This window comes from Schistocerca cancellata, chromosome 4, assembly GCF_023864275.1.
Source record: "Schistocerca cancellata isolate TAMUIC-IGC-003103 chromosome 4, iqSchCanc2.1, whole genome shotgun sequence".
Taxonomy (NCBI): domain Eukaryota; kingdom Metazoa; phylum Arthropoda; class Insecta; order Orthoptera; family Acrididae; genus Schistocerca; species Schistocerca cancellata.
This window is the reverse complement of record NC_064629.1, coordinates 774891781-774914209: the sequence shown is the minus strand read 5'-3', so window position 1 is coordinate 774914209 and position 22429 is coordinate 774891781. Positions and strand designations below refer to the sequence as shown.

The 22429-nt window shown below is 41.8% G+C and overlaps 1 protein-coding gene across 1 annotated transcript in view; it reads left to right on the top strand.

The window, feature by feature from the left end:
- The window catches only part of LOC126183777 (P protein), a 61321-nt gene that overhangs the window by 21341 nt on the left and 17551 nt on the right, over positions 1-22429 (top strand). The window contains exons 4-10 of the mRNA XM_049926014.1: positions 7868-8061; positions 16247-16353; positions 16436-16595; positions 17993-18064; positions 18541-18672; positions 18772-18887; positions 19500-19638. Of these exons, the coding sequence (XP_049781971.1) occupies positions 7868-8061; positions 16247-16353; positions 16436-16595; positions 17993-18064; positions 18541-18672; positions 18772-18887; positions 19500-19638 (920 nt within the window). The remainder of the gene's footprint in view (positions 1-7867; positions 8062-16246; positions 16354-16435; positions 16596-17992; positions 18065-18540; positions 18673-18771; positions 18888-19499; positions 19639-22429) is intronic.

Here is a 22429-nt window from a genome sequence, read left to right as displayed (position 1 = left end):
CTACCTGGAAAACCCCCCAGGGGGGTCCACAACTCTTTTGTGGATACGTGTGTGGCAAGCACGGGGCCCCGAGCCATTGCAGCCTTCTTTCTCTCCAGGGCTGAATTTCCTTTCGCTTCCCCTCCTTGCTCCCTTCCTTCCCCTCCTTGCTCCCTTCCTTCCCCTCCTTGCTCCCTTCCTTCCCCTCCTTGCTCCCTTCCTTCCCCTCCTTGCTCCCTTCCTTCCCCTCCTTGCTCCCTCTGTCGGGTGTTCAGGTTGTGAGATCTGAGGGGTGAAGAATCACCTAAGTCGGGTGTGTCCCGCCTTGTGAAAGGGGCCTAAGCTGGAAGGAGTGCGCCATTGGACATGATGGAAATCGTGGGGATTCCTCGCAGTGAGCCAATCACCCTATCCATAGATGTTGACAAAATGTAAACGTAATGAGGCTACGGATTCGAAGACCCTTCCTGCTGAACCACAGTTCCTTGTGGTTTCGGATACTGAGGATGGTCAGTCCTTCACCACTGTCAATCCCTTAATTATTCAGAAAGGTGTTGATGCCATTGCTGACTGAGAAATTCTGCTCTGGTTTATTGAATGGCACTTTGCTTTTGGAGATGGCTTCTGATTCTCGGGCACAATTACTACTTGCTGCCTCGCTTCTCCACAGCTACCCTGTTTGTGTCAAGGCACATACAACTTTGAATTCTACCTGTGGTGTAATTTACAGCAGGCTGCTTCACGGTCTAACTGAGGCTGAAATACAATCCTACCTCTCTGATCAGGGTGTCATTGCCGTCCATTGTGTAATGAAAAAGGTAGATTCCTCTTTGGTGCCCACCCGCACTCTTTGCCTCACCTTTGATAGGGTGGTGCTTCCATCCAAGATTAAAGCAGGCTATGAAATCACCACAGTCCGGCCATACATTCCAAATCCGATGCACTGCTACCAGTGTCATCATTTCACACACACTTGAACGTCTTGTCCACACCCAGCCAAATGGGTGCCCATCGCAGGGATGCATACAAGGGCGAATGTCTGCCTCCTTTTCCTCACTGTATCAACTGCAGTGGTGGCCATGCCGCCTCCTCCAGGATTGTCCTGTGTATCTAGATGAGTGTTAGAGATTTGAGTAAAGGAAAAAGTCCCTTAGCCAGTATATCGCAACCTACTGGCTAGTTGCAAACCCTGTGTTCTCCTGTCTGGCACCTACAGTTCATTTCTTGTTACCCCCTCGCCCCCATGAAGGACATGGCCATGCTGACATGTGACCTCAGATTTGGCTCTGTGGTCGTGAAGTCGCCCATTGTCAGGGTAGCATCGCTGTACCCCCGTTCAACTGTGCAACAAACTGTCACTCTCGCCTAAACGGGCAATGCTACCCACTACACAACCGGCAGGCAGGAAAGGATGGAAGGAGTACTCCTGTGAAGACTTCCTATGTCTGTCCAGCCAAACAACTCCCAAATCTTCCTCTAACCAGAAGTGCTTGAAGTATTTTACTAAATACAAATGGTCTTCTCCTTCACCAACTCGAAGATCCTGCTCAACGGTGCCTCCACGTGGTCACTTAGCCTGGCTGGCCTCCGTCTCGCTGGTGTGCATCACCAAACTTTTTTCAGTGTTGGACTCCACAGACTGGCCACACAAGCACACTGATGCTTCTGTTGACCCCATGGAACAGGATCCACCTGCTTCTGCACTATGTAGTAGTGACTCCACCGGCTGTCTGTCGGTGGCTGTAGAGTTGACATGCCTACATCTCTTCCTCCTCATGACTTTCCTCCAATGGAATGTTCACAGCCTTTGGTCCCACAGAGGATTTGCAGCTGCTTCTAGCATCACAGCATCCCCTTGTACTCTGCCTTCAGGAAACGAAATTGCACCCTCAAGACCTCTGAGCTTTCACATTACTGCTCATACAGGATGACCTTCATAGTCAACCCATCTCCCCGACTACCTGTCTTCAAGGTGTTACCATTTGCTGTTTTCTTCCACACTTGAATTTCTCCCTCTGTACTATTCATGTACCTCCTTCATTCGATGTCATAAGGGCAGACTTTCTTCAGTTTACTGGGCAGCTGCCTCCCCCACTTTTGCTACTCCGTGGCTTTAAAGTGCACCATCCCCTTTGGGTTTCTCCCAGGACCTGTCGGAGGTTCCCTCTTGGCTGACATTCTTAACCAACTTAACCTCTTCTGCCTTAACACTGGAGCACTCACTTTCCTTTCTGACTCCTCACACACCTATTCCCATTTGGACCTATCCTTTTGCACTGTCCAGCTTGCCAGCCATCTTGAGTGGTCCATTCTGGTACCTACTCGAGTGACCATTTACAGTGAACTGTCTGACTCATACCCCATCCACATGCACGCCCAACTAGCAGCTTACTAAGGGTGACTGGCACCTTTAATCCTCCTTGGCGACCATCCCTCCTATGCAGTCTCAACTCCATCCACCATCAGGGGTTACGTCTTGCGACTGGAGCCTTCTACACTAGTCCCGCCGAGAAACTTCATGCTGAAGCTGCCGAATTACCATTGACCTACCGGCGCGACGTACTGCTTTATCGGTATGCCTGCCGGCTGATGTCAATGCCCAACCACCCCTCTTATCAGTCCTTCGCCGATTCTCTCGACAGTCAGTATGGGTTGTATGTGTCTGCCCTGCTGCCCCTGGAGTCCGCTTTCGTCACCTGCTTCGACAATTGGATTTTGCCCTCCCTACCACCTTCAGAGAGGGTGAGAGCCAGACTCCACCTTGGCTCCAGGCTCCGGTTCATATTTATCTCGACCTCAGCTCACTCCCGAAGGAGGGTACTCCAGCTGCAGTGTATTGCTCACAGTTTGTTGAACTTCGTGCGCGACTTGCCAGTCGCACCTTTATTTACACTGATGGCTCCAAAACTGACGATGGTGTTGGCTGTGCCTTTGTCGTCGGGGCCGTCACCTTTAAATACTGGCTCCTCGACCAATGTTCCAGCTTTACGGCTGAGATTTTTGCTCTCCATCAGGCCGTTGAGTATGCCCGCCGCCATTGCCATTCATCGTATGTACTCTGCTCTGATTCACTCAGTGCTCTTCAGAGCCTTGGAGCTCCCTATCCGGTCCATCCCTTGGTGCAACGGATCGAGTAGTCCCTCCATTCTTTTGCTGAGGGTGGCTCTCCTGTCAGCTTTCTGTGGGTTCCTGGCCATGTAGGAGTGCCTGGGAATGAGGCTGCTGATGGTGCAGCCAAGGCTCCAGTCCTCTTGCCTCGGCCAGCCTCCCATTGTGTCCCGTCATCTGATGTTGGTGGGGTTGTTTGTAAGAGGCTTGTGTCGTTGTGGTGGGATGCTTGGTCCTCACTTCAAGGAAACAAGCTCCGGGCAGTAAAACCATTCCCAACTGCCTGGACAACCCCCTCCCGGCCATCTCGGCGAGAAGAGGTCCTCCTGACCAGGTTGCGGATTGGGCATTGCCGGTTTAGCCACCGCTACCTGTTCTCCGGTGACCCAGCCCCGCAGTGCCCTTGTGGTAAAGCATTAACAGTGCACCATGTTTTATTGTCATGTCCCCGTTTTAGTCAATTTTGTGTTCTGTCTCTGCCATCTACTTTACAGGATATTTTAGCAGATGATGCTCGAGCAGCTGCTTGTGTTCATTTTATTGCTTTGACTGGCTTATCCCAAGACATCTAACTCTTTCACATATTTTATCTGCATCTTTGTAAGAACTTTCTGGTGTCCTCCCCCCCCCCCCCCCCCCCCTTGAGTTTTACTAGATTCTATGTGCTCTAACAATTGTGACTGGGTGCTAATGACCTCAGTAGTTGAGCGCCCTTAAACCCCAAAAAAAAGCTAGTTGGATTTCGTTTACTAGTTCTTTTAACAGTTCCACACCTTCCTCTGTTATGTGGGCCAACCTCAGATGGCTCTCTGGAACCAAGATCCATTCCCCCATTTCCGGCCTGACAGTAGGTACTGCTGTAATTGTGGATCCTATTGCTATCACCAACACCTTGGGCTGCCATTTTGCGGAAGTTTAGAGCTCTTCCCACTATCACTGCCTTTATCCATCAGAAACGAGTGGAGGCAGCTCAGGCGATACCCTTTTCTCTGAATCGTGAGTGCTACAATGCCACCTTCACTATGAGGAGCTAGATCATGCTCGCAGTTCATCCCAGTCCTCTGCCCCAGGGCCACACACTATCCACATATGTTGCAGCACCCCTCTTTCAGGCAAGCACTTTCTGCTTAACACATAAAACAGCATCTGGGATGAGGGCACATTTCCTGAACATGGACATGAAACCAGTCATACCCATACCTAAGCCTGGTAAGGCTACTCCTCCATCTGTTACCAGCTGCATTTGCAAGATGTTATGTATGATTCATGCCACGCTGGTGTGGTGACTTGAGTATTGCCATTTACTCACAAATGCACAATGTGGATTTAGTGTGTGGTGTTCTGCAGTTGACCATCTCATTACTTTGTCCACCCATGCCATGAATGGTTTTCTGCAGAAATCCCAGACTGGCTGTGTGTTTTTTTTTTTTTTTTTTTTTTTTTTTTTCGATTTGGAGAAGGCCTAAGACACCTGCTGGAGAACTGATATTCTCCATACTATTTACATGTGGGGCATCTGTGGGTGCCTGCCCTGTTTTCTTCAGGCATTTTTCAAAACATGTTTCCAAGGCACATGTGTTCTGCCATGTCAGACACCTTTATTCAGGAAAAATGGTATGCCTCGGGTTCTGTCCTGAGCATCATGCTCCTTGCTATCACTGTTAACTCTCTAATGGCCTGTCTCCTGCTAGGCATCTCAGGCTCCATTTTTGTCGATCTTGCCAATTATTAGAGTTCTCCATGGACTTCTCTCTTTGAGCAGCATCTTCAGTGCTGTCATCTTCTCTTGGAGCATTGCCAATGGCTTTCACTTTTCCACTGACAAAACTGTCTGTATGAATTTCTAGTGGTGCAAATGGTTTCTCCCACCATCTCTACATCTTGGGCCTGTTGCCATTCTGTTTGTTGACACTATGAAATTCCTGGGGCTCATGCTTGATGGAAAACTCTTGGTCCTCCCATGTCCCTTACCTGGCAGCCCAGTGTAAGCAGTCCCTCCATGTCCTAATGTCCTCAATGGTATTTTTTGGGGTGCCAATCAAACCACTCTCCTCTGTTTGTACTGGTCCCCTATCCAATCAAAACTCGACTATGGGTGCTTTGTCTATGCATGTGCACACCCATCCATTTTACACCATCTCAACACTATCCATCATCATTGCATCTGTTTGGCCATGGGAGCATTTTACACCAGCCCGGTTGAGTCTGTATACTGAAACTGCTGAACTACCACTCACCTACTGCTGTGACTTTCTCCTCAGCAGATATGCATGCCATATGTCTGCCATGCATGGCCACCCCTCCTAGGATTCCTTAGTGTCAGTATGGGGCTCGTCCCTCTTCTGTTACCTCCTGGAGTCTGCTTTCACCACTTGCTATGGTGGCTTAACTTCACACTACCTGCAACTTTCCCAGTGGGTGTGAACCCTTCACCACCTTGGCTTTGTGAAGTGAGACATGTTAGCCTTAATCTTCATTCATTTCCAAAGGATACTGCTCCAGTCTGTCTATTGACTTCAGTTTCACAACTTTTGCATGGAACTTTGCGATACTACCTTCATATAAACTGATGGCTCTGACTGGCCATGGGGTCCGGTGTTCCTTCATCATTGTCACCCATGTCTTCTGATATCGGCTTGTGGCACACTCCTCAGTATTTACAGCCAAGCGTTTTGCCTTGTATCAGGCAACAGAGCACATCCAGCATCACAGCCTTCCCTACTGTGTCCTCTGCTCAGACTATCAGCACCATCCAAAGTATCTGTGCACTGTACACTGCTCATCTCTCAGTGCAGCAGGTCTAGGAAAACTGTCACTTGCTCACTCTTCATGGAGCCAATGTCATGTTTCTGTGGGTCCTTGGTCATGTTGGTCTGCCAGGAAACGTGGCTGCTGCTGCCAAGGCTGCAGTCCTCGTAACTCAGCCCACGAGTGCCCATATTCCCTCTGATCATCTGTGTTGCCGTCTGTTAGGAGGTGGTGTCCCTTTGGTATCACCAATGGTCCTCCCTTCATGGGCATAAGCTTAGGTTCATTAAGCCTCTCGCAGCAGCTTGGTCAACCTCCTCTTGGCCCTCCTGCTGGGAGGAGATAAATTATACAGATACTTGGCTGCGTACTGGGCAATGCCTTTTTAGTCAGTCATTTGGTCAGTGGGGCTCCCCACCACTTGGTACACATTGCGCCCAAATCTTAACTGTCCACCACTTCCTGCTGGAATGCTGTTTCTTACAAATTTAAGTTACTGCTTGTTTTTGCCATCTGATTTATGAACTGTTTTAGTGAATGACATGCAGGCTGTCGACTGCATCTTATTTTTATCTGACAAAGCAATATGGCGAAGGCCATTTAATTTCTAGTTTGAGCTCAATTTTTGTATGGTGTTTCTTAGCCCTTAGCCCTTTTTCCTTGTGCCTTTTTAGCTGTCCCCTATTCTGTCCATTGGGACTGACAGTTGTTTCCCTCATATGTTCATGTTGTATAGTTTTGACTTGGGTGTGTATGACCCCAGTTTTTTGCACAACAAAACACTTTCCTGATGATGGGTGTGAACAGTTCACCACAATGCCTTCATGTGGCAGCTAGTGTTCACTTTGGACTTAATTTGTTCCTAAGGACACTATTGTATGTTCAATCTACCACAGTAAGTTTCTCTACTTTCACATAGAACTTAGTGATAGTGCCTTTGTGTACACTGATGGCCCCGACTCGTGTCGGGTGTGTCTGTCATTCGCACTGACTACTTTCAGTACCAGCTTCCAGAATACTGCTCAGTGTTCACAACAGAGCACTTCACACTCGGGCCAAGCTGTACATTTGGCAACGTAGGGTTTTCAGTTATCTACAGAGTCTCTGTGCTGTACACAGTCCATTCCGTAGTGCAATGGGTCCAAGAAAGCTTCTACTTACTCTTCACAGAGCCACGGTGATGGTCATGTAGGTCCCTGATCACGTTAGTCTGGTGGGAATCATCCTATGTCAGCCTGGTAGTTCTTCCATTCCTTCCAATCTGTGTCCTTCTGTCAGCATGTGGTGTCACTGTATCACCACTGCTCTTTCCATAACTGGAACAAGTGTTGCAGTACACCTTTTCCTTCCCCCACCTGTTTTTTTCTTCACCATTTTAGTCCCTCCATCATTTGATGTCACCAGGGCAGACTTTCTTCAGCTTATTGGGCAGCTACCTCCCCATTTTTGCTGCTCAGTGACTTGAATGCACATAATCCCCTTTGGGGTTCTCCCAGGACCTGTCAGAGAGGTGCCCCCTTGGCTGACTGCCAGTATGGGGTGCATTGCTCTTCTCTGGTGGTGGAACACAGTCCCTGAGGGGAGAAAATCTCCTACCCAGCTGGGAATTGAACATGGGCCCCTTTGCATAGCATTCCGTCAAGCTGACCCTTCAGCTATTGGGTGGTCAATATATTATATCAACATCTAGGAATAAAGTTTAGGTATTGAGAAAGAGCAAAATTATTTAGAAGTTAGAATGGAATGATCATTTAGGTGATAATTCAGTAACAGCTTTGTCCAATGGTTATCAGCTTTATTTAAAAAATTGATCTAATAATGGAAAATCTGTGTAAAACATTTTGGCCACTTCTGCAGATAAACTGGAGTACAGGCATAGGGATTATACATGTTTGACACACACACACACACACACACACACACACACACACACACACACACACACACACACACACACACACACACACACACACACACACAGACACACACACCCTTTTATCACTTTTGAATGTTATTTACTTAATGGTGACAGGTTACTTGATTCTGGAAGAACCAAAGCAAAATCATTTGGGTGTGAGTTTGACAGGAGCATTTTTACCAAAGTATTACAGAAATTTGTCTACAAAAGCTCTGACAGCAAGGGTGCAGCTAGTTTCCTACAGGCACAAAGAAAAGTTATTAAGAAATGTAACATCGTTCAAGAAAACACATGTTTCTTCTGTTCAGGTGGGTAGTTAAATTTTTTACTTACATGACAAATTTTTCTGTGATACAATTTTTCTTTAGTGATAACAGTTCAGTAAGTCAAAAGTTCACTAAAACATTAAATGTAGTAAAAAACTGATGAAACACTAAGTTTGGTTGTTGTTTTACTGGTATTGGAAATTATATGTGAAAAGTGTACTGTCATTTAGTCTAAAGTCCATTAAAGAAAATATTTGAGGTATTAACATTTCCATGGAGGTTCATTTTAATAATGTTGTGTCCAGTAAGAGTTTTGGTGTGCTATCATCAAATTAGATACTTCGATATAAGGTGGTGTCTGTAAATGCAGATAGTAAGCTCAGTGCCAAGAAATTGATGTAAATAATGTCTGTGGGAAGTTGGATCTAGACTTTCCTGCCCTGGGGCTACCAGGAGCTAACTTTGTTGTTTCTGTGTACTGTTCTGCAAATAGCAATTCTGGTAACTTCACTAGCAAATTCAAAATCTGCCTGTGCCATCTAGTGTGTCTAGGAGTAGAGAGATCCATATTGGGGAATGTAGTGAGAGAGAGAGCTTTAGTGAACTTAGTAAGCAGCTCTGGACCATTTGTGGCACTTTGTCTACCAACAAGATATGTCTGGCTTGATACAGTTCTCACAAAACTAAATAGTTGGGAGTACAAAGTGTGGTTTGACCCTATGCTTGTAGATCACAGTGCAGTAATCATACTGTTATGAAAAAAACTCGGTAAGTATTCAACAAATTCTGGCATTCAAATTATCTCCAGAAATAGCATTATTACAAACAAAGATTTAATTCAAAATCTGCAGTGTTTTCTATAGATTGACATCAAATGTATGAAAAACTGGCACTAAATGATACATTCAGTTCATTCCAGATTCCTAAAGCCAAATTTGATGGATCTCTCTTGGGTTTTAGTGGAAAATTTTCCAGTTGACAGACAAAACTAAACACAGAAAACTGTCAGAGCTGGTATACCTCAAGATTAGCTAAAATAAAGTGCATTCATTGTATAACCACTGTATGATGGTCAAAGCCACTGAAGATACTGGCATTAAGGACTGACTACACTAAAGTTCTTTACAGGCCAAAAGGGTATACAGAAATGCAGAGAAAGCAAAAAGGGAAAGTAATGCCAGATATATGGAAGCAGTTCACAATCCCTACAAAGCAGTGTAGGATCTAGTTAATACACATGGGCAAAAAATCCCACTTCTTGCTCTAATTCTTTATCAACTTAGTGGGAATCACAGTAGGAGAAATTTGGCTCTGGAACAGATCTTGCAGTTGCTCTGAAATGCAGCATGGTAATGTAGAGGATAATGTCAAAAAAGATGCAATAAAAATAGTAACACTATAAACACTTGGTAACCCTGATATTTATGGCATGTCTTCTACTATATTAAAAGCTATAATCTGTAAATTACTCAGCCACTGTAAGTAGTAATAAAGAAATGCCTCCATGCTGGGAATCTTCTGACTTCCTGAAAGTGGCACATACAGTACCAGTTTATAAAACTAGTAATTCACATGTGAAGAGTTGAGCTGCCACCTAGAATACGAATGCTAGGTAAGGTGGTGGAATCCATAAGGAAAAATCAGCTGTTTAGTTACTTTCAAGAAAATAACCCTATTTATGATACACAGAACAGCTTTCAGAACAACAAAACTAAAACAGTATTTGACTTAGTTACAAATGTCAGGGTTTTGAAGACAGTCTGTACACTGGTACTCTGTAACCTTAGTAAGGCATTTGATATTATCCAATGTAATGCCCTGTTCAGTAAGCTAAAATATGGCATTAGCTGTTACACAAATTCCCAAATCCTACCTCAATAACTGATGAGTGTATCAATACATGGAGCAATTCTGGTAAAATTATGGCAAAACAGTGTGCCACAGGAATCTGTAATAGTCTCTGTTAATTTTTGTTAATGATGCAGGCTCCAATAGCACATGCTGCAGTTTGCAGATGACACAACTTCGTTCTCAAGAGGGAGAATGTATTTAAAGCTGTTCAAGGAGAAGTAGTCCTATGGAGTGTGGCCAAGGCCTGATTCATCATGAACAAGACGAAAATTAATGGAGACAACAGAGGATGACATACTGCCTAAGTGATACTGGAGCATTTGGTGGCATGGCAGCTATTAATCTTCTGGGCTATCTTAATAGATGCGAAGTTAACCTGGCAACAGCACATCAAATGTGTGTTCAAAACTGTTTTCTCTACCTCTTGTGGAAACTAAAAAGGGTTATATCACAACAGTATACCGAAAAATATTTCACAGCCTCATTAGATATGGGTTGTTACAATGGGGTCAATCTGTGGGCTACAAAGTCTTTCTATTGCAAAAGAAAGCAATGAGGATTGTAACCTCATCTACATCTACATTTATACTCCGCAAGCCACCCAACGGTGTGTGGCGGAGGGCACTTTACGTGCCACTGTCATTATCTCCCTTTCCTGTTCCAGTCGCGTATGGTTCGCGGGAAGAACGACTGTCTGAAAGCCTCTGTGCGCGCTCTAATCTCTCTAATTTTACATTCGTGATCTCCTCGGGAGGTATAAGTAGGGGGAAGCAATATATTCGATACCTCATCCAGAAACGCACCCTCTCGAAACCTGGCGAGCAAGCTACACCGCGATGCAGAGCGCCTCTCTTGCAGAGTCTGCCACTTGAGTTTGTTAAACATCTCCGTAACGCTATCACAGTTACCAAATAACCCTGTGACAAAACGCGCCGCTCTTCTTTGGATCTTCTCTATCTCCTCCGTCAACCCGATCTGGTACGGATCCCACACTGATGAGCAATACTCAAGTATAGGTCGAACGAGTGTTTTGTAAGCCACCTCCTTTGTTGATGGACTACATTTTCTAAGGACTCTCCCAATGAATCTCAACCTGGTACCCGCCTTACCAACAATTAATTTTATATGATCATTCCACTTCAAATCGTTCCGCACGCATACTCCCAGATATTTTACAGAAGTAACTGCTACCAGTGTTTGTTCCGCTATCATATAATCATACAATAAAGGATCCTTCTTTCTATGTATTCGCAATACATTACATTTGTCTATGTTAAGGGTCAGTTGCCACTCCCTGCACCAAGTGCCTATCCGCTGCAGATCTTCCTGCATTTCGCTACAATTTTCTAATGCTGCAACTTCTCTGTATACTACAGCATCATCCGCGAAAAGCCGCATGGAACTTCCGACACTATCTACTAGGTCATTTATATATATTGTGAAAAGCAATGGTCCCATAACACTCCCCTGTGGCACGCCAGAGGTTACTTTAACGTCTGTAGATGTCTCTCCATTGATAACAACATGCTGTGTTCTGTTTGCTAAAAACTCTTCAATCCAGCCACACAGCTGGTCTGATATTCCGTAGGCTCTTACTTTGTTTATCAGGCGACAGTGCGGAACTGTATCGAACGCCTTCCGGAAGTCAAGGAAAATGGCATCTACCTGGGAGCCTGTATCTAATATTTTCTGGGTCTCATGAACAAATAAAGCGAGTTGGGTTTCACACGATCGCTGTTTCCGGAATCCATGTTGATTCCTACATAGTAGATTCTGAGTTTCCAAAAACGACATGATACTCGAGCAAAAGACATGTTCTAAAATTCTACAACAGATCGACGTCAGAGAGATAGGTCTATAGTTTTGCGCATCTGCTCGACGACCCTTCTTGAAGACTGGGACTACCTGTGCTCTTTTCCAATCATTTGGAACCTTCCGTTCCTCTAGAGACTTGCGGTACACGGCTGTTAGAAGGGGGGCAAGTTCTTTCGCGTACTCTGTGTAGAATCGAATTGGTATCCCGTCAGGTCCAGTGGACTTTCCTCTGTTGAGTGATTCCAGTTGCTTTTCTATTCCTTGGACACTTATTTCAATGTCAGCCATTTTTTCGTTGGTGCGAGGATTTAGAGAAGGAACTGCAGTGCGGTCTTCCTCTGTGAAACAGCTTTGGAAAAAGGTGTTTAGTATTTCAGCTTTACGCTTGTCATCCTCTGTTTCAATGCCATCATCATCCCGGAGTGTCTGGACATGATGTTTCGAGCCACTTACTGATTTAACGTAAGACCAGAACTTCCTAGGATTTTCTGTCAAGTCGGTACCTAGTATTTTACTTTCGAATTCACTGAACGCTTCACGCATAGCCCTCCTTACGCTAACTTTGACATCATTTAGCTTCTGTTTGTCTGAGAGGTTTTGGCTGCGTTTAAACTTGGAGTGAAGCTCTCTTTGCTTTCGCAGTAGTTTCCTAACTTTGTTGTTGTACCACAGTGGGTTTTTCCCGTCCCTCACAGTTTTGCTCGGCACGTACCTGTCTAAAACGCATTTTACGATTGCCTTTAACTTTTTCCATAAACTCAACATTGTCAGTGTCTGAACAGAAATTTTCGTTTTGATCTGTTAGGTAGCCTGAAATCTGCCTTCTATTACTCTTGCTAAACAGATAAACCTTCCTCCCTTTTTTTATATTCCTATTAACTTCCATATTCAGGGATGCTGCAACGGCCTTATGATCACTGATTCCCTGTTCTGCTCTTACAGAGTCGAAAAGTTCGGGTCTGTTTGTTATCAGTAGGTCCAAGATGTTATCTGCACGAGTCGGTTCTCTGTTTAATTGCTCGAGGTAATTTTCGGATAGTGCACTCAGTATAATGTCACTCGATGCTCTGTCCCTACCACCCGTCCTAAACATCTGAGTGTCCCAGTCTATATCTGGTAAATTGAAATCTCCACCTAAGACCATAACATGCTGAGAAAATTTATGTGAAATGTATTCCAAATTTTCTCTCAGTTGTTCTGCCACTAATGCTGCTGAGTCGGGGGGTCAGTAAAAGGAGCCAATTATTAACCTAGCTCGGTTGTTGAGTGTAACCTCCACCCATAATAATTCACAGGAACTATCCACTTCTACTTCACTACAGGATAAACTACTACTAACAGCGACGAACACTCCACCACCGGTTGCATGCAATCTATCCTTTCTAAACACCGTCTGTGCCTTTGTAAAAATTTCGGCAGAATTTATCTCTGGCTTCAGCCAGCTTTCTGTACCTATAACGATTTCAGCTTCGGTGCTTTCTATCAGCGCTTGAAGTTCCGGTACTTTACCAACGCAGCTTCGACAGTTTACAATTACAATACCGATTGCTGCTTGGTCCCCGCATGTCCTGACTTTACCCCGCACCCGTTGAGGCTGTTGCCCTTTCTGCACTTGCCCGAGGCCATCTAACCTAAAAAACCGCCCAGCCCACGCCACACAACCCCTGCTACCCGTGTAGCCGCTTGTTGCGTGTAGTGGACTCCTGACCTATCCAGCGGAACCCGAAACCCCACCACCCTATGGCGCAAGTCGAGGAATCTGCAGCCCACATTGTCGCAGAACCGTCTCAGCCTCTGATTCAGACCCTCCACTCGGCTCTGTACCAAAGGTCCGCAGTCAGTCCTGTCGACGATGCTGCAGATGGTGAGCTCTGCTTTCATCCCGCTAGCGAGACTGGCAGTCTTCACCAAATCAGATAGCCGCCGGAAGCCAGAGAGGATTTCCTCCGATCCATAGCGACACACATCATTGGTGCCGACATGAGCGACCACCTGCAGATGGGTGCACCCTGTACCCTTCATGGCATCCGGAAGGACCCTTTCCACATCTGGAATGACTCCCCCCGGTATGCACACGGAGTGCACTTTGGTTTTCTTCCCCTCCCTTGCTGCCATATCCCTAAGGGGCCCCATTACGCGCCTCACGTTGGAGCTCCCAACTACCAGTAAGCCCACCCTCTGCGACTGCCCGGATCTTGCAGACTGAGGGGCAACCTCTGGAACAGGACAAGCAGCCATGTCAGGCTGAAGATCAGTATCAGCCTGAGACAGAGCCTGAAACCGGTTCGTCAGACAAACTGGAGAGGCCTTCCGTTCAGCCCTCCGGAATGTCTTTCGCCCCCTGCCACACCTTGAGACGACCTCCCACTCTACCACAGGTGAGGGATCAGCCTCAATGCGGGCAGTATCCCGGGCAACCACAGTCGTAGTCCGATCGGGGGATGCGTGGGACGAGCTGGCCGTCCCCGACAAACCCCCATCCGGACCCCCACAGTGATGCCCATTGGCAACAGCCTCAAGCTGTGTGACCGAAGCCAACACTGCCTGAAGCTGGGAGCGAAGGGATGCCAACTCAGCCTGCATCCGAACACAGCAGTTGCAGTCCCTATCCATGCTAAAAACTTGTGCAAAGAACGTCTGAACTAATCTACAGAGAGCTCAAACAAAACGACAAAATTGAAGCGGTTATTAAAATACAAGATTGCCTAGTAAATGCAGTAATGCTGCCACTTGTGCACTGCTGACACACTGCTCGGCGGCGGAAGGAGACTACGCGATTTAACACTATTCGAGTACTAAAACGTGATGCTACAACTCTCAAATACTATAATACGCCCGAAATTTATGTGGTAGAGCTAGGAGTATACGACTTGCTGCTGCAGCTGCTTATCCAACGGCGGCAGGGAGCACACTGACTGTGACCAACCGACACTGGCCGTTCAAAACGAAAACAGATGACAGACGACTACGCGAATTTACACTATTCAGGTACTAAAACGCGATGCTACAACTCTCAGATACTATAATACGCCTGAAATTTATGAATTAAACAATGCAAGTACCAAAAACACGCAAAGAAATTAAGAATTAAACTATGTAACAAATGAGTGAGCTAGGAGTATACGACTTGCTGCTGCAGCTGCTTATCCAACGGCGGCAGGGAGCACACTGACTGACCAACCTTGGGCAAAAAAACTGACCATTGCAAACCAATTTTCTCCAGATTACAAGCTCTGTTTTCAGGCAATATATTTTCAACTGCTTTGTTCACACACAGGTCATGGGACATACAGAACAAGAAATGAAATTAAGCAGCAGCAATCACTGTAGACAGTACAGACAGATGATGTCAAGACACAGAACCACTTCCCAGTAATGGACCTAAAATTATTTAATCCTTTACTTAAGGAAATAGTAAATACAAGTTGAACACTTCAGAACTAAAGTTTTGTGTATACTGAAAGAACCTCCTCTTTACTGTATACAAGAATATTACTTTGATATGTTTACCTCAGCTGCAACTCCATTTTGCTACTATTCTGATGGTCTCACTATTGTAAAGTATATTGGAATATAGTTATTAACTTTGAATAAAATATTGAAATTTAAACTGTGATGTCAAAGCAGGTACTATAAATAATTTTATTGTAGTTATATTAGTGTAAATGTAGTGTTACCTGTCCAGCTGTGGCTGGTGAATGACATAGAATTTATAATAAAGATAATATAAATATGTTTTAAGACATTAAAATTAAAGTAATGCACTGAATTAGCCTACTGAAATTAAGTTTGTAATTGCCAGGATAACCATTTACATGCTACAGAACTTTTCATTTGTAACCGGGGTTTGATGTAGAAGGTAGTGTTCGGTAAGATAATGCATGGTAAAGGGTAATATGCAAGATTTGAGGGAAAAAATTCTGCTTCACTAGAGATATTTAAATTTAAAGTCATTGTAATTGTCAAAAGAATATAATTCTTTTAAATCCTGCTCTGAAACATTTCGATAAAATGTATAAGTATAGGAATCAGTTGGACAAATGTGTAGTGAAGAGTTGTTCCTGGATTACAGTAGGTTTCCTGTACTCTAAGGTGGTGGTGGTGGTGGTGGTGGTGGTGGTGGTGGTGGTGGTGGTGGTGGTGGTGGTGGTGGTGGTGGTGAATGTGTGAAAAAATGGTCAGGTATTACCTTTGCAGCCAATGACTTTTATACTATTCAAATATTGTAGGGTTAGTAAAAGCCTACATAATAAACTGTGGAATGTTACCTTAGTACAAAATGAACATTAAATATACACTGCAAGGTAACTGTATATTGTTCATTGCATGAAAGCAATGTCACTACAAAAGCCCTCTGTTTATCTAAAATATGATACTGCTCATGAAACTTTACAGAAAAATTGTGCTGGATTGTAATAAATGGAGCCTAGTTATTAGCATCAAACTAGAATAAATGCATAATATACATATTCATATTTAATACATAAAAACAAGTACCATTATTTCTAATGAAATAAAAGCAAAATGTAAATGTAATTTGAAATAGTGATATACTTTACAGAATGTATCTGCTGAATGGAAAGTGCCCCTTGTCTCAAGCAAAGAATTAATAGAACTTGTTCCAGAAGTTACAGTTGAGAAAGTTTTACAGATAGATGTCAGCAAATAGTAAGTACAAATATTGCATTCAGTGCTAACAATTGGGGTTGTATTGTTGACAAATTCAGTGTGTTCCATTTTTCTTTGATAGCAGTGACAGTCACAGTGTACTTCGTCTACAGTTACGGACAAATCTTGATGCTAGTGTGCCTGTTGCTATTGGTTATAATTTAACTCCAATAGATACACATGGTGGAATCATTTTGGCAGCTCTGGTACTCCTTGGTCTCTACATATTAATTGTGTTTGAGGTATGTAGCACTTTTTTCTGTAAAAAGTACCCAGAAATGTCAAACCATTACTTTTTATGAGTGTTCTTCAGATACAATAAACTTCATAAAATGCATTTCATAAGTGTGTAAAAATTTACTTAAGACATTATTTTGTTAGAATTTATATACAGTAACATTTGTTCTTAAACTGAACTATTTATGCCTTGCAGATTTTCCCCCTTGTACATAAATTAATCACTAAAGTATGAGAAATGGACATAAGCAGACTTTTGTGTTCCAATTGTTCAAAAATAAGAAAAGGCTTTCTGTGAACCATCCCTCATTTCCCCTGCTGCACTTTACATAGTGTTATTAAACAAAGTATTCCTTAAAAACTCAGAAAAAACACCTACAAACACATTCACAAATGATTATCAGCAAGCACTCCAAACTAAAAAAGGAAATGCACAAAGAAACTTAGTGTGATATCAGAATATAAGTTGATTCAGAATAGCAGTCATAAAAGTATATTAAAGTTATAATCAGTCACTTACTACCATTAAGCATAGTGGCTTTATAGTAGTGGGAGATGTAATTCCACATAACTTTAAAACTCTTACCCATGTAAGTTTCTTCATTAAAAATTGAGTCTCTTTGGGCTAATTTTCATTTTGCATGAAAGAACTCTTCTACCTGTTATTGAGAGGCACTGCAAGCCAGTTAAATTTGAGAATGAGATTTTAAATCTGCGGCAGAGTGTGCGCTGATATGAAACTTCCTGGCAGATTAAAACTGTGTGCTGGACCGAGACTCGAACTCGGGACCTTTGCCTTTCATGGGCAAGTGTTCTACCAACTGAGCTAACCAAGCACGACTCGCGCCCCGTCCTCACAGCTTGCCCACGTAAGGCAAAGGTGCAGAGTTAGTCTCGGTCCGACACACAGTTTTAATCTGCCAGGAAGTTTGTTACAATTGGCTTTCCACAGCTTTGTGCTAATTTACACAATATTTTGAAGCTGTAGGATGGATGGACAGAAATGTGTACAAATTTGGATCCTAAATTACCATGCAGACTTCAATGTGCACATGTTCAGTTGTCCTAATTTTGATGGACCAATATCCAATGTTGTACTAATGTAATGGATCAAAGCAAACCAATGGGATATTATTTGCAAAAGGTCCCAAAATATAATTATTATAACTAGTGTAACCAAAGATAAAAATTGTACATTGCCATAGTGTTAAGAGGTTTAAACAATTAATGAAATTATGTTAAATGATAAATTTTCCTTCAAATTGTTATTAAATAAACTAATTGTAATATAATTTTTATAGCATTTTATTCAGTGTCTTCTGAAGTACTTCCTCAGTAATACGTATGCAATGTAATGTCTGCAGTATTGCGCCATAGTCAATGCGAGTAAATTTGTTTACAGGTTGTTCATCGTACATTAGCTGCCATACTGGCCTCAACAATGTCTGTTGCAATTCTTGCCTACTTTGATGAGGTATGTTGTCAACAGTAGTAGTATTGGTAATGTAAAGGAACCACATTTCATGAAAATAATTATGTAGACTTTATTTGTAACTAAAATAAATGTTGCTTTAAAAAAAAACTAAATTTTTCTTGGTAATAACTTTACATTGGTTATAAAAAGATTTATTAATCTATTACTGGGGACAGGGATTGCATTAATCAGAATATGTGCCAAGTCTCTTAAGTCTGATAAATCTTCAGTTGAATATTTTAACATGAATGGTCCCAGTTGCAATGCATGAGAACAAAAGCACAAAATCTGATTGTAAAGCATATCCTGTTCAATGGATGTAACACCAAAAATGAAGTACTAACTGTCCAGAGCAATTTTTTGCTAACAGATAAACATTTGTAGTGAAACAGTGTACTTAATTTTTTTTACAGAAATTGTTAATAAACTTTCATTCATTTACAATTTCATAATTTCTAGCACAATTTCTTTTTCAGAGACCTTCCATGGCAGAGCTTGTCTCATGGCTTAATGTTGAAACACTGCTGCTGCTATTTTCAATGATGGTTTTGGTTGCTATTTTTGCTGAAACTGGTGTTTTTGACTATCTTGCAGTCTTTGCATTTAAGGTTAGTGTGCATAGATTTTACATAAATGAGCTCATTTTATAGTTCACAGAATTGAGGGAACTTCTACTTTAAATATCTTTGAAATTCTTTTATTCACAGGTGACAAATGGTAAAGTATGGCCACTTGTCAATGTACTTTGTATCTTCACAGCTACACTGTCTTCATTTCTGGATAATGTCACAACAATGATGCTTATGACTCCAGTAACAATCAGGTACACAGATTATCTTAAAATATTTTTGAACTTCTCGGTACAGTAAGTCATTTTCTTAAATGAGATCTTATGCCACCAAGGAACAGAATGTAACTAGTGAATATCATCTTAAGCAAATAGAACATTAGACTTCTTGAAACAGTATCTCTATATAAAAAATTTTGTTTAGTCAAAGAGTTAATTCTGCCAATGTAGCATTTGTAACATTAAAGAGTGAAAATCATATTAAAAGTATATGTTGCTGATAAGACTTAAAACAACAAAATTTTTATTTAATTTGTGTTAAGCTCAGTAGTGAAACTAAAGACACACTCAATGGCTTCTTGTAAAAGTAATTTGTGTACAGTGGGGAGACAAGGGCTAATTTTTTCAAAAATTAATATAGAATAGTCTTAAATTTGGAAAATTTAAAAATTAAATGGGTGAGAAAGATTATTTTATAATTTAACTCCAACAAAATAACAAAACATTCTCAAAAGAATTACAAAGAAACATAACTTTAACATACTTGGAAACTGAGTCTTCAATAGAGCCTCCATACTTAAATCAGTTGGAATAAAAGATTTAGTTTAACTATCTAGCTCTACTGGAATGTCTTCTTCCTCTTTCCAGGTTGTGTGAAGTAATGCAGATAAATCCTGTGCCAATATTAATGGCACTTATCATGTATTCCAATGTAGGGGCTGCCTTAACCCCTGTGGGTGATCCACCAAATGTAATAATAGCATCGAATTCAGACATACAGAATGCAGTGAGTAGTAATTAGAGAATCTGAAATAACTTTATCTTAAAATTTTCATTGAATATATTGTCTACAATGAATTACTAAGTAAAGTATTGAACATTAAATGTAATTATAACATCCTGTACCCTAAGAGGAGCTTGTAATTTCATTTATTGCTCATCCATTTTATTATATACAGTGATATAAAAGTTATAAGAAGTTGATGTATGAGGGCTGTCAAGAAAGTGATGAACCATGTCTTTTCTTCAATAATTCTTTGCTGAACATAATGAGAATTAAACACACGAAAGAATGGTGTTTTATCTACACACCCTATTTTTACACCTAATCTCCATCACAAACTATGGCCTTCCTCCAGTGCAAGAAAGTGTATATGACCTATTTATACCAACCCTTGTCCTGGTGATGGAGCCAGTGTTTCGTTCTTTGTATCACCACCTAATCATCCTCAAAACGTGTTACATGAATCGCATTCTTTAATGGCCCAAACAAGTGGAAATCAGAGGGGCTAAGTAAAGTGTGACAGCCATGGATGGTCTGCAGATCTGTGGAGCTCTGCCAAATCACCTTCTTATGACCTCGGCTTCCATGCCCAGTGACTAATTGTGCTTCTGCTGACAGCAGATGCTCCATAGAATTTGCACAAGCATTTGAGAATATTTCCCACAGTTTCTTTCTCTACAGTGAAAAATCAAATGGTGGCACTTTGAATGTAATGTAAATTGTCTAAAGACGCCATATTGAAACTGTCCTGCAGGTATGCTATTGTTAGCAGTAATGGAAACTTGGCATGCTCACTCAGACTTCAAATAACACATACATAACATTTCGCATTTGTAGCATTGTTTTTGGCTGAGGAAAAAATGTGGTGCATTACTTTCTGAGCAACCCTCAAAAAACCCTTAAATAGGGATACTAGTAAGTAGTCATTAAATTACATATGAAAAACAAATTCTTCAAATTGTCAGTTACAAAGAAACAAAGCTGGAAATAGTAATGAAGTCTTAAACAAATGACTTATGACATTCTACATGACTCTAAATCACTCCCATCCTGTCTAAAACTGTTTAGTGGTGTTGCTTCATCTTGATTCCAGAAATACATGACTTGTATTGAGCTGGTCAGCCACTGTGAAAGTCATTCTATTTAACTCCCTATGCAATTATTGTACTAACTGGACTGCTGGTAATACTTCAGAAGTAAAAGTGATTCCTTCACATTTCTGGCAATTTTTTCAACCATACTTTGCAATACCAGATAGTCCCTGTCAGTATGATGCGTGCCTGGTCTTGGTTTAGCTGTGATTGTTCCTTCATTTTACCATGTCATAATCTCAAAATAAAATAAACTTGGGCAGCTTCAGAGGGCTTGAAATTACTCTTGTGGATATCATAGGTGACATCTAATGACCAGTCTGTTAAGTCACAAGGCAAGATCATCTGACCCATTCTGGTGACACTGCTTTTCTATTGAGAATGAAATACTCCCTGCCTCCTTTTATACTTGCCAGTACAACCCTTTGACATGTAGTGGTCAATTACAGATAGTGTTATCCAGATGCTTCTTAATTGGGTAGTGTAAACCTAGATATTTTTACTTTTCCATCTCCATTTAACCCAATGTTAGAGTACTGGATGTATGTGTTGATACTTTGTATATTCAGATTAATAATTCTGACACAAAGTGTAACAAGAACATACACAAATAATGCTCCGTTTGCCAGTAGGAAAAATTGAACAATTTCACCACATATAAAGGTTTTTGAAATAAGCATATTTGCCAAAAAAAATTGTGGCCTTATATTGAAAAATTGTTAGTTGGCAAGTACATAGTGGACATGACACAAGCTGTAAAAATGAATTGGGTGTAAATTCAGGTGATGCACAATTTAAAATGGACCACCAGTAATTGATGAATTTCCACCAGTGAATTGCTCTTTCTAACTTAAGACAGTCAGCAAATGCAGAGAACTATTCAAAGGTAGACTGAATGAAGAAAATACACTAAAAATCATAAATAGTAGTCCATACAAGCCTGCAGGCCATTTCCTTAGAGATGCTAATAAGATAGTTTACCTGTTGTAATTGTACTAAAAGAAATCGTGAAACTTCAGTATTTTGACTATGCTATTTCCCTACTATTAGTGTAGTATGTCATATGTGCTGCCCATGAAATATGTTTGTCACAATTGTGAATCTGAAACAGAAAGTCTGACAACTTCTTAAATATAACAACTTCCTCTCCAGGTATGCCTTCTGGAGTTTTTCAAATGAAAAGCTAAAACAAAATACCTAAGCCCACAATTTCAAAATATGATAAAATTGTTAAATGATTCTTGCTGTGGATCAGTGAAATTAAACAGCAGCTGTTCTTCAAAATTAGACACAACCCATGACATATCAGGAAAGAACAAACTATGTTGTAAAATATTTGCATTCAGATTTAAGCAAATCATATAGAAAGTAGTTTGCAGTAAAGCAATAGTTTTATTCTATTAAGGGGCCATGGTGTTGCAAGTTTTGAAAAAGAAAGAAGACATAGAGATGAACATAAAACTGCATAAAAGCAGAGGTCAAGGATATGATGGTGCTCCATCTGAGAGGCAAATAATCAGATCTGCAGTCAAGACTTAAAGGAAGTGTCCCAAATGTTAAGTTTCTGTTAAACAGAATTTGACTAAATGATTGTCATGAATGTAATGTAACTGAAACAGTCTTATGAGAAAATACAATGTATTTGTAATCTTTAGTGTTGTGCAACATAACACATTTGTCAGTTATAACAATTTTAGTTAAGA